The 12140-nt window shown below is 43.1% G+C and overlaps 1 protein-coding gene across 1 annotated transcript in view; it reads left to right on the top strand.

Moving 5' to 3' along the window:
- SLC6A1 (solute carrier family 6 member 1) overlaps positions 1-12140 on the top strand; it is a 148312-nt gene that overhangs the window by 116310 nt on the left and 19862 nt on the right. The window contains exons 10-12 of the mRNA XM_019537040.1: positions 5451-5563; positions 9458-9589; positions 10882-10984. Coding sequence (XP_019392585.1) covers positions 5451-5563; positions 9458-9589; positions 10882-10984 — 348 coding nt within the window. The remainder of the gene's footprint in view (positions 1-5450; positions 5564-9457; positions 9590-10881; positions 10985-12140) is intronic.

Genomic DNA, 12140 nt, shown 5'->3' with positions numbered 1-12140 from the left:
TACCAGGAGTGACTAGAAATAATGGTCACAAGCTGGCAGAGGGTAAATTCAGAGTAGACATCAAGAGGTGCTACTTCACTGTCAGGGTGGGTAGGATCTGCAACCAACTTGCAAGCAAAGTGATGCTGGCTCCTACCCTGGGGGTCTTTAAGACTAGGCTAGACAAACACCTTGCTGGGGGCGTTTGACCCCAGTACTCTTTCCTGCCATGGCAGGGGGTCGGACTTGATGATCTGCTCAGGTCCCTTCTGACTATACAAACTATGAAACAATAGTTCTTTTCACATTTTGTACACTATGATTCATGCTTATTAACATTCACTCCACCTCCATCCCTCTTTCTGTTCCATTTCTCCTCCCGTTTCAAGCTCCACCTCTGTTTACTGTTTACTTTATTAGCATGGAATTGGCTATGCATTTCCTTCATTTGCATGCCTCTCTGCTAAGAGTGCATGCGTAAGACTTTGACCCCGGCTTCTTTCAGTCGACTGTGGCTTCTTGCTAGTTCTTTGCTGATTTCAGCACCATCTCCAAGGTCTTGCTTGTGCTTTATCTCCGGACGATAGCTGGTGGGCTGCATCTTGTTCTTCTTACACAATGCACTCTAACACTATGACCTTGTTAGAAAACTGCTTACCTAAGTATTTGCAATATTATTTTTAATATATCATTCTGTCTTGTGACCAGCAGCTTTTGCTGAGACACAGATTAAAGCCTTCATTCAGCTGAAAATCCAGTGCTCCCCAAGGTCCAAATCCTGTCACCCTAAGAACACCTAAAGCAGTCTGGAGGTTTGGGGAGGAACTAAGGGGAGGAGGAGGTTCCTAGGGGCCCAGGGAGTGTTCCAGAGCCTAGTGAGGGGCTGAGAGCATGGGGCCAATGAGGGTCCAGACACCCCAGAAGGAAGCTTAAATGAAAGATAACATAAATAAGGATGCTATCTGTGAGGCATGGGGTATGGTGTAGGGAAGGAACAGACTCATGCAATTAGCCTATAAGGTAGAACCCATCATGCACCTGGTGGTCAGTTTTGAGAGAACAATTTAGGAAGCCCTTCAGCAGCCTCCCTCATTAAAATAACTAACATCAAGAAGTGGTGGGTGAATGGAAGGGGTGATTACCCACAAGGTGAGGGAGGGCTGCAGGGGCTTCACAGCCACCCCTGGAGAGGCACTTTGCCACAGCTATTTTGCAGCTGATGTCTTGCAGCGTTGTCTGTTTGCTTAAGAAGGCAGAGCACAGGCATCCTGGAGGTGCCTATGCTGTCTAGCCACCCAAGGTAGGCATTCCTGGGTCTTGCGGGCCTGAGACTTCTGCACCCCAGTAAGTCCCATTGACCAATCAGCTGATTCCTACTCCCACCAATTCCCATTCCCAGGGCATGAAGGATCAAGCCCCTCAAACTCCAGGAATGCCTGTGTGTGGGTTCCCCTGTTTGGGATTCCCAGCATACACATCAACACTGATGGGGTTCTAGGGCTGACTTTACCAGCCAGCTCAGAACTACACTAGAGAGAGTTCAAGACTCTCATGAAGCTGTGCATCTCTACAAAAGAGAAACCTTGGGTTTCCTTGCTAGCAGAGGAACACCTGGGGTTTCCCCAGATATGCTTCTGCTAGCAGGGAAAACTAGAGGTTCTCCATTTGCCAGGGGGGTGTCCTGAGTTGTCCTGCAGAATTGGGCCCTGACTACTCTCAGGATTAGCAGGAAACTGACCCTGTGGGACAAGGGAAATGTCTGTTCTGTTCAGTGACATCTGTTTATATCTTTAGAACAACACTAAGCATGATCTGAGAGAGATTAAGAGCAGTTTTAAATGAAAGTTATTTTTTCCCTTAGCTTTCTTGGGCATATATCTCCATGAGTACACCTGTGTAGTTGGTGGTGCCACATGCCTGTCTGCAGTGCCACAAACCACACATGCTGAACATACAAGTGTTCACTGTGCTGCTAATTCACAGTGTGGTGGGCTTTTCTGACATGGGAATCCAGAATAAAGCACCAGAAAAAAGCAAGGAAATGCATGTGGCAGCAGCATGCGTCACTTGAAACCAGAACCTGGCCAGCCAAAGCATGCCAGGCAGGCTCCATTTGTCCAGAGTGCCACTGCTGGGGCCCTGGGATGCCTCCAGGACTCCAGATATGGCTTCTGATGCTTGCCCCAGTATCTCCTACCCTATGCAGGGCAACTTTCCATGCGCCAGAGTGCACCTGCAGGGGCATTCTCATGACAACTAGCAGTGGGACAATGCTATTTGTCCCTGAGGAATGCACGTTGCTACTCATGGGGATGCACCCCTTAATTTTATCCCTATATAGTTGTGCCATTCTTTTAGACCCCTCCTTATTAGGTGCTTTTGTTTCTACTTATGGTTTACAGATCATTGACAAGCTCCTGATGCAACATGAATGGTTCTTACATATGCTTTAAAAAAAAATTTTCATCGGATTATTTTGTCATTGTGCCTTTAATATAGTCTTTTTCAGAAACTGACAGGTGTCCTTCACTTTATTTCTTAGATAATCCCCTGACTTTCCAAGAGATCCTATTGGCCAAATTCCTGAGTTTGTGGAAGTCTGATTTTCTGTAGTCCATTATCTTTCCCCTGCTGTTCTCACTTCTTCATTTCCTTACAATAGGGAGCTCTATTATCTTTTCATAAAGACTTTTACCCAAATGACCTTCCATCTTTGAATTCTCAATCAGGTCCTCTCTACTAGTCATAAAGTGAGTTTCACATAAAAGTAATCCTTCCAGGAAAGTCATGCAAAATGCTGTTGGAGAACCCAGGAGTACAGCTACTGGTATGATTGCTTACATTGTGATGCATGGAGAAAATGCAGTGTGAACTTTGCATTCAGAGCACTTAATTGGGAAAAAGATAGCTGATTCTTCAGGCTTTGCACAAATGACTATAATAAATGCTCCAACAGGTCACTGTATATTAGAGTTGCAGTTATAAAAGGTTGATACTGTATACAATTGTTAAACAGTCCAACATATCAATGTATAGATTACAAGTAACACATGCCGATGTGCTTAGAATATTTATTAATACAAAATATTTACATCTGTAACATGCTCATAATATCTATCAATCATGTATTAAAACACAGCAAATTACATATAAATGGCACCTCTATACAAAGTGCAGCTATTTGATGTTTACTTTTTGCCACTAAATTAATAGAAACATTTAAGTTTTCTGTTATAACATACAGAACCTTGTGAAACATTTCTGAAAACACCTGAAATTTCGCAAAACTTTCTTGACTTCAAGGATGAAATTGCTGTTTATGTGCATCTTTTTTTTAAATCTGAATTTATAGAAATGAAAAAAAAAGGAATGGAAGAGTCTTAAAAAATCAGGCATCATCAAAGTCAGTGTTTAACAGCAGTTCAGTGACCACTTTCCTGAAATGCTTATTTGAACCTCAATTCAAACTCTTAATTCAGAGACTTTCTGAGGGTCACAAAAAGTTAGTTCTTAGTTTCATGGGAAATTGAATGGTTTTTAAAGCAAACTTGAACCAGTGTGTGATTTCTTTTTTAACACTGAAAACATGAGAGTTTTTTAATCAGTCAGCCAGCAAAATTTGGTTTCAGCAGAGGTTTGCTATATTTCAGGATCTTGAAGGTGCAAAAAGCCTCATGCCTCTCTATCCAATATTAAATCAAATTAGATCTGTAAGACAATTAATCAGTCATTTTAACTTTTTATTACAGACTTCCATTGAGATTCTTCAATCAGGTTTAAGAATTGGGAGCTACTTAATTTAGAAAAAAATATCAGCAGCCAGTATATTTCTTCACACATGTACACTATATGAAATTATAACGTACAATTACAGAACAGCTATGAAAGCAGTGTGATTATGGAACAATAGTATATTACCTTCCTGAGTTAAAAAAAACCCTACACATTAATTAAATATTTTAAAACAATTAATATACCATGAGAATCTGAGCAGATGAGTAATGTTGATATTGTGTGGTAATGATGTTTGCATTTTCAAGCAATTTTACTGTTTCAGTGTTTGAACAATGTGCATAGCTGAGGCAGAAATGAGCTACAAAGGGCTGTGTTGATTTCTAAATACAAAGTACATTTTTAAATGTTGTTGCAGAATTTGCAAATACCTGGTACCTGTTTTGGATTCTATTTGTCAACACTTTTCCTTTCTCCTATTCAAAGCTGCACATCTTTCTTCATGATTTGCAAACAATGGGTGATGAAAGAAGTGATGATATGTGATACCATGAAATGGTGATTTGGCTGTCTTTTGAATTAGGATTTAGTTGACAACATAAACAGCTTCTCTTGCAAATGTGCCTCACTAGAGGATCAACAAGCAGTTGATTCTGGTGTAGTGCTGCAATGCTACTTCAGTCATCACCAGGATTGATATATGAATCTATCATAGAATATGCAAATAACAGTGAAAGGTGCAAGTCAATTGGTATTTCCTAGGTATTACAAACAAGAGTTGGTTTACCCAGACTGAAAAAAAAAATCATGACCTTAATATGGCATTGGTGTAGGGAATATTTTGTTGAAAGTTGTGCAGTTGAAATTGTGCAACTGCCAACCCTAGGCTGCCAGTTCCATATTCCTACCCAGGTTTGATATTGGAACTCTTGTCAGCCTTGCTCAGTGCTTCAGTGTTGTAAAGGATATGTTATCTCTTTGACAGGTGTCCCAGAAATACTCATTTTCAGTGAATACTAACAAGAAGGATAATTTGTAAGTTATAATTAAAAAGTAGGTTATCCACCTGCAGCAGAAGCATATTAATTTTATTTCTACTGTGGTTACTTTAGAAGTTTTACTTTCATCCTGATAACATCTAGTTTCCAACTGTGCTGTGTTAACAAAACAAACCAACCCCCCCTTATTAATACGTATAGAGGTCATTATTTGAAATAGGAAACGGGAACATACATTTTTTTTCTCTGTCTCCGTCACAGCAGTTTTTATATACATTTAACGACCATGCATAAATCAAAGAGGAATCTTTTCACCATTTGCTAAGGATAACTCTTCAGCTATAGTTAAATCTAAGAGTAGTCACTTCAGTATGTCCAAGAGAGAGCGTTCAGTAGTGAACCCATAGATGCAAATTCTGTCTGAGAATTTACCCAGACAATTTAATGTGGCAACCAGCATTTCAAACTACTGGTACTTGTTGTTGTTAAAGCTTTTTAACCGAAGGCACACTATAATTCCTTCTCTATCAATAACAGTATTGATTCAATATAGGAGCCTATTTTCTCTCCATTAATGCCAAAAAATGACTGTCACGCTCGCCTAAATAGTCCTCAGCTCGACAAACAAATATAAAACAAAAGTGCTGTGAGGACTAAATAACCCCCTAGACTTCTCCATTACTTCAAGTCTGAAATAACTAGAAAGAGAATTGCTAACCTTTCTCCCACTTCTTTTACCAGGTCCCGGACTGGCATTTTTAGCTTATCCAGAAGCAGTGACACAGTTACCGATCTCTCCTTTGTGGGCAATTCTGTTCTTCTCCATGTTGCTTATGCTTGGAATAGACAGCCAGGTAATGTTGTTTTTAAACAGCAATTAATCCTAATAAAGGCAGATTATTTTTCTGTATGACATGAGACACAGTAAATTTTACCATATACTGTATTTACCTGAATACAAGACGACCCCAAATTTAAGATGGCCCACCAATAATTAGATTCTATTACTGGGAAATGTATACATTTGTTATAATTTTCCACTTATAGAATTTTACTTTTGGGGCATCATCTTAAATTTATACCCACTACCACTGCAGGTGGTGAAGGGACAGATGAAGAGGAAGTAATGGGGCAGGCAGTGAAGGCACAGACATTGGGGGGCAGTAAGGAGACAGGTGGTAGGGGAGGCATGCAGCTTGCCCCATGCAACCTGCCCCCCCACCACTTACCCCTTCTGTACCTACCTCCTACAGCCTCAGGTCTGTCACCCTCTTCTGCCCTCAGTGTTGCTTCTGCCCCCCCCTCAGCCTCAGGCCTCAAGCCCCCCTTTCTCTAACCCCCTCTTTCCCCTCTGTGCTGCTTCTGCCCCCTGCATCCTTGGGTCCCTGCTCCTCCTTCCCTCTGTCCTTCTCCTTACCCTTGCCTGCCCCTCCTTCTCCCTCTTACCCTTGCTCCAGCACCAGCAGACTCCATTCCTGCTGTAGCCTGAGGCATGAAGCACAGCTGTTACAGAGCCAGGCCATATTCCATGCTCCAAGCTTCAGTGGAGGCAGAGCCTGCCAGCACCAGAGCAAAGGTAAGGGGGGTGCAGCAGGGGAGGGAGAAGCAGCATGGTGGGGAGGGGGAGGAGCAGCAGGGGCCCATGCTGCAGGGGAGGAGCAGCAGAGGGGTACAGAGGTGGCTGCCCCCCCCCCCACCTTATACTCAATTGTAAGATGAGGGGCTTCTCTCCTCCCCACGTTAAATGGGAGGGAAAAGTCATCTTTCAATTGAGTGAATATAGTATATCCCACATCAAGATATCCCTGGGTACAGGAGCACATCTAGTGCAATGGGGTAGCTAGCAGGGGTAAGGGACCAGTAGAAACAGGATAACCAGTTGGAACTAAGCTACTTTCCTTTCCACAAAAAAACCCAGAGTTAGTAACTGCAGGTACAGAATGCAGGATGCTGAGATGATGAGGTGGATGGAGCATCCTACAAGACTGTGGGGAGCTCCCCAGCATGCTCAGCAGTAGACCTGGAAGCGGACCAGAAGCACTTCCCCACCCCCCACCTCCTCAGCTCAGCAGGGGTGGGGGGACTGCGCACCCCCCACCCCTGTACCTCCTCAGCTCGGCAACTGGTGCCTCCTGGGTCTGGGGTGGGGGGCACATGGGCTTTCTCCGTGGTTGATTGCCAAGCCAGGGAGGCAAAAGGAGAGGGGATGCGCATGCTCCCCAGCAGACCTGAAAATGGACTGGAAGTACTTCCAGTCTACTTCTGGGTTCACCGCCAAGCATGTGGGGGGGGTCCCCTGTGCTCCTGTGCAACGCTTCATCCACCCCACCATCACAGTGATCGTGAGCCACACTGGTACATTGTATGTATTAAAAACCTTTTAAAGCCATGTCTATGGTCGAATTGTTGATTCTCTGAATCAGGGTCAAATCTTTGGATTTGGCCGAATCGAATTGGGGACAGTGATCTGAATCAATGAGTCAAATCACTGTCCCTGATACGGGCTGAATCCAAATGGAATAGGACTTGTTTCACATACACCTACTGCTTATATATAGCTAACATTTGACTAGTCATTACTAATAAGAACAAAACACTTCATTTTCTTGATAACCAAAATTACTTCAGCCCTCTCTAGGAAGCCACATTTCAACAAAATCCACCAAAACATAAGTAACTGTTAAATCTTATTATCGGTATATTTTCATTAAGATTGAAGTTCACTGAAAAACAGTGAAGTATCTCATACAGTCTGGGAAGAAATACTGTGAAAGTAATTAGACCAAAATATTAATGATAGATCTTGTCCCTAGGCTACAGTAACAGCTGAAGAAGTAGCGTAATATTATTATAAATCAGAGAAAATTAGGATTGGAAGGTACCTCAGGAGGTCATCTGGTCCAAACCCATGCTCAAAGAAGGACCATCCTGAACTAGATCATCCCAGCCAAGGCTGCCTACCCAAGTCTTAAAACCCTCTAAGTATGGAAATTCCACAACCTTTTTCAATAGCTTGTTCTAGTGCTTTGCTACTCTCCTGGTGAGGGTTTTTTTCCCCTAACATCTAGCTTAAACTTCCATTGCTGCAAGTTAAGACCATTGCTCTTTTGTTTGTCATCTGCCACCACTGAGAAATCTAAGTCCATCCTCTTAGGAACAACCCTTCAGCTAGTTGAAGAATGCTACTAAATCCCTTCTCAGTCTTTTCTTTTCCAGACTAAAGAAGCCCAGTTCCCTCAGCTTCTCCTCCTAAGTCATATGCCCCAACCCCCTAACCATTTTCATTGCTCTGTGCTGCACTGTCTCCAATTTGTCCACATCCTTCTGTACTGTGTGTGGGGGGGGGGGAGGGGAAGAGCCAGGGGGGCAAAACTAGACACAGTCCTCCAGATGTGGCCTCACCAGTGCTGAATAGAGGGGAAATAATCACTTCCCTCAATCTTCTGGCAACATTCCTAGTAAAGGGGCTCCTGGAGTCCACCAGGTTGCAGCCCCTGCACCTCTTCCTCCAGAACCACTTATTGAGGTTCTGGCTCCACTTTTTTCCTCACTTGTTTACTTTTTCACACCCCATCCATGGCCCCACCAAAGCCTGGGACCTCCTGGTTAACCTCCTCCTAGCCCTGGCCAACCTGGCTATTCATGTCACCAGGAAGGAGGCTTTGGCCGGGAGGGTCCCCAGGCACTGGGCGGCCATTTTCTTGGGTTTTCTCTGGTCCTGTCTCTGGGCAAAGCATCACTGGACAGTAGCTGCTGGCTCTATAGCTGCGTTTGAGAGTTGGTGGGTGGTAACTGGGGTGCTCTGCTTGGTGTCCCCTGAGGGTGCACTTGTTTTGACACTCTGACCCACTTATACTTACCTTTTTGTCATTTTTGTTGCCCATATTCAGTTGTTCTCTACCTCTGTTAGCCCCCAATTAAAAGGGGCTACTAAGTAATATGGTGGGCTAGGCCCACATAGGCCTACTAAACAAATATAACAAATAGGCCTAATAAAGTGGGCCAGTATGCTGTTAGCCTAAAGGACACACTGTCACTTCATAAAATAAGATATGTCTACAGACTGTCAGGCTTTCTTCATTTTCTTTTCAGCTGTTCCACCAGTTTTAGTGAAATGTTTCATTTATAAAGGAGCTGCCAATATTGGCTAAGTCATGATTGCACTCCTAGAAATGAATGTGCTTTAATATTAATCAGGCATTCAGCAGTTCAATTATAATGGAAATGACTCCGTGTGTGTAATATTTCTGAAATTTCCACATCCAAGGCCAGATCATCAGCTGGTATAATCTGGCACTTTTCCATTGATTTAGTGGAGCTGTGCTTATTTGTACAAGACAAAGATATAATCCTGCATCCTTAACTTTATAATTTAAGCACCAACCTGGCAAGATTTTAAGCATATATCTAATTTAATGCATGTGTGTAATCTCAAATAAATGCATAAATAATTGCCTTCAGGATCTAGGTTTTGGATGTACACACCTCTTCTTCCATTACAAAAAAGATAACTTTAATTTAAAGAAGTGAATGATAATTTATCATTTAAAATTATGAAAACTGTTGCAGCTGAATAATTTTGCACGTGGATCTTTTCAGACAGAAACGGGGATTTTTCAGATGTGCTCAGCAGTGTGTTCAGCAAAATTAGTATGGCTCTAGGAAAATGCTGAGTGCTTTGGAGACTTACCCTAAATCTAATCATGCAGTTTTATTGCATTGTGTTTAACCTGGAGCTCTACTTATAGTTCTGCACTGTGGAAGGATTCATAACAGCCTTGGTGGATGAATTTCCAAAGTTATTACGCAATCGAAGAGAAATATTCATTGCCGTTGTCTGTGTTGTTTCCTATCTAATAGGATTATCCAATATTACTCAGGTAAGGAGTGTAAAGGGTTTTTATCTTGCATGCTCACCTCATATTTTCAATCAGGTATGTTTAACTGGCTGAAGAGAAAAATCTCTCTCTGAAGATGATTAATTCAAAGGTTATAAAATTTTAAATAAATACAGTAATGAATGAAGATAATAAACATTTTTCCCCCCTAGGACCTATAATCTTTGTAATTAAGATTCAATAAGGAAGCAAATAGTACTCATGTAAAATTACTTCTACATGGAAGGGGTGTTGTGAGCCCTAATGAATGGTCAGATCAGGGCTGTCCTGTGGCCTGCAAAGGATTAGTCTTTGACCCTTGTATTCCCACTCAGCCACTGCTTCCCTCATCATTAGGCTGTAGCAGCAGCAGCAGCAGCCAGAGGCTCTGGCTTCCCCTTCTCTCTCTGCCTCCTGTCCTGCACCAGGGGGCAGGGCAGAGCAACCCAGCATAGGTTGTGGTACCAGGGAACCCCATGGTACAGAGCCCCAGTGCAGCACAGTGCAGTGCAGGAGCCTACACCCAGGGAGCTGAAGGTAGAACTGGGGCACCTGTGCCATACACCCATGTATGTGGTCATTATGGGGGGAGGGCAGAAGTACCCATGCACCAGATGCAGTGGGGGTGGATGGGCTGTCTGTATGCCTGGTGCAGCAAGGGACCTGGGGGCAAATGGCTCATGCAGGTGTGGCCCCTACAGCATGAATCCTCCTCCTTCCCCCATTAACCTATCAGGGTGAACAGCTCCCAGCCACTAAGAAGTTGGCCAGCCCTGGGCCAGATCACCCAAGGATGCAAATCTGCATAACTTGTCATTTAAGCTAAAGAAGTAAGCAGGTAACTTGTCCAGGGTTCATAGAACTCTTTGAGATCCAGGGTGACTAAGAAACAAAAAAGTATTATTTCTTCTCTGGGTTGCAAGTAAATACAGGGAAAATATTGAACTGAGAGTCAACCAGGAGTAGATCCAGAGCCACAGATCAACATTACTCTAATTATTTGGGAACCATTGACTTCTGAAGAGGTAAATGATATGAATGTGAACATTTTACATATGTGTTTTATACATATACACTTTAATGATGTGTGTGTATGTGTATCAGGGGTGTGTGTGTGTGTGTAGACACACACACGCAAGTATATATATGTGAAATTGTATTCTGAGCTAAAATATTTTGCCATAATCTTGATCCAAAACTTACAAAATTATGCATGAGAAATGTATAGCTACTTCTAAAATAAATCTTACGGGAATGCATTAACTCTTTCTTTATTTTCTTTTTACATATTCTAGGGTGGAATTTATGTGTTTAAGCTTTTTGACTATTACTCTGCCAGTGGAATGAGTCTCTTGTTTCTTGTATTCTTTGAATGCATCTCCATATCCTGGTGCTATGGTATGTGATATGTTTTCCTTACACTGCATGTAGTGTACAACTATAAAACCTGTGAAAATTTTTAGCAATTCCACTTCCCTACCATGCCTGAGACCCTGTTTCTGGAAAGCTGCCTGTGCGTATGTTAGTGCAGGGTATACTCTATGACATTTCTCTCCATATAGTTCCAGTGCACTGAAGGAGGTATTCCATGAGTGGCTCAATATTTCTTTGTAAAGACACTTTAGAGTTTGAAAGATTTCCTTCAATCCAGCTCTTGGCATTTCTTGATTTTCTTTTGAAGTGTGAGTCCCACATGTTCAAAGGTGTGTCAGTACTGTTCTACTCAATGTTACAAGACTTAAGACAAATTAATAGTCCTCCTTGTGCTCCCACTTGGGAAACACCGCACTTTAAACTTGGAATCTTGACCCCAAGACAGTGATGCTGAGGCTTGCTAAATAGTTAATGATCACTGAGCTTCATAACCACTTGCTCACTCCTTTTCTTCAGGCCCCATATATTCCCTTTCTTGGCTGCCATGGGCCATTTTTTGAAAGTGCACTACCTAACTCGTGGTGCTCTGGTGTGGTGCCAGAGGACTGGAAGAGGGCCAACGTGGTTCCCATCTGCAAAAAAAGGGAGGAAGGAGGACCCAGGAAACTATAGGCCAGTTAGTCTTACCTCAATCCTGGGTAAGCTTTTTGAGAGAATTATCACGGGGGATGTTATGCTTAGGGGCAACCAAAATGGGTTCATTAGAGGCAGAAAAGGATCTTGGAGTCATCATTGAGGAGTGTAGGGATGCAATCAGGAAGGCCAGCCATACCTAGTCATGCATCCACAGATGCATCTCGAGCAGGTTCAAGGAGGTGATCCTCCCCCTCTATGAGACACTGGTCAGGCCACAGCTGGAGTGTTGTGTCCAGTTCTGGGCGCCGCACTTCAAGAGGGATGTGGACAACATGGAGAGGGTCCAGAGGAGGGCCACCCGCATGATCGGGGGGCAGCAGGGCAGGCCCTACGAAGAGCAGCTAAGAGACCTGAATCTATTCAGCCTCCACAAGAGAAGGCTGAGGGGGATCTAGTGGCCTGTTACAAACTAGTCAGGGGGGGACCAGCAGGCATTGGGGGAGTCCCTGTTCCCCCAAGCACTACCAGGAGTGACTAGAAATAA

The sequence above is a fragment of the Crocodylus porosus genome, unplaced genomic scaffold, assembly GCF_001723895.1.
Source record: "Crocodylus porosus isolate Cpor-Errol unplaced genomic scaffold, CroPor_comp1, whole genome shotgun sequence".
In the NCBI taxonomy this organism is placed as follows: domain Eukaryota; kingdom Metazoa; phylum Chordata; order Crocodylia; family Crocodylidae; genus Crocodylus; species Crocodylus porosus.
Note: the sequence above shows the minus strand (reverse complement) of the source record. Positions and strands in the feature narration are given on the sequence as shown.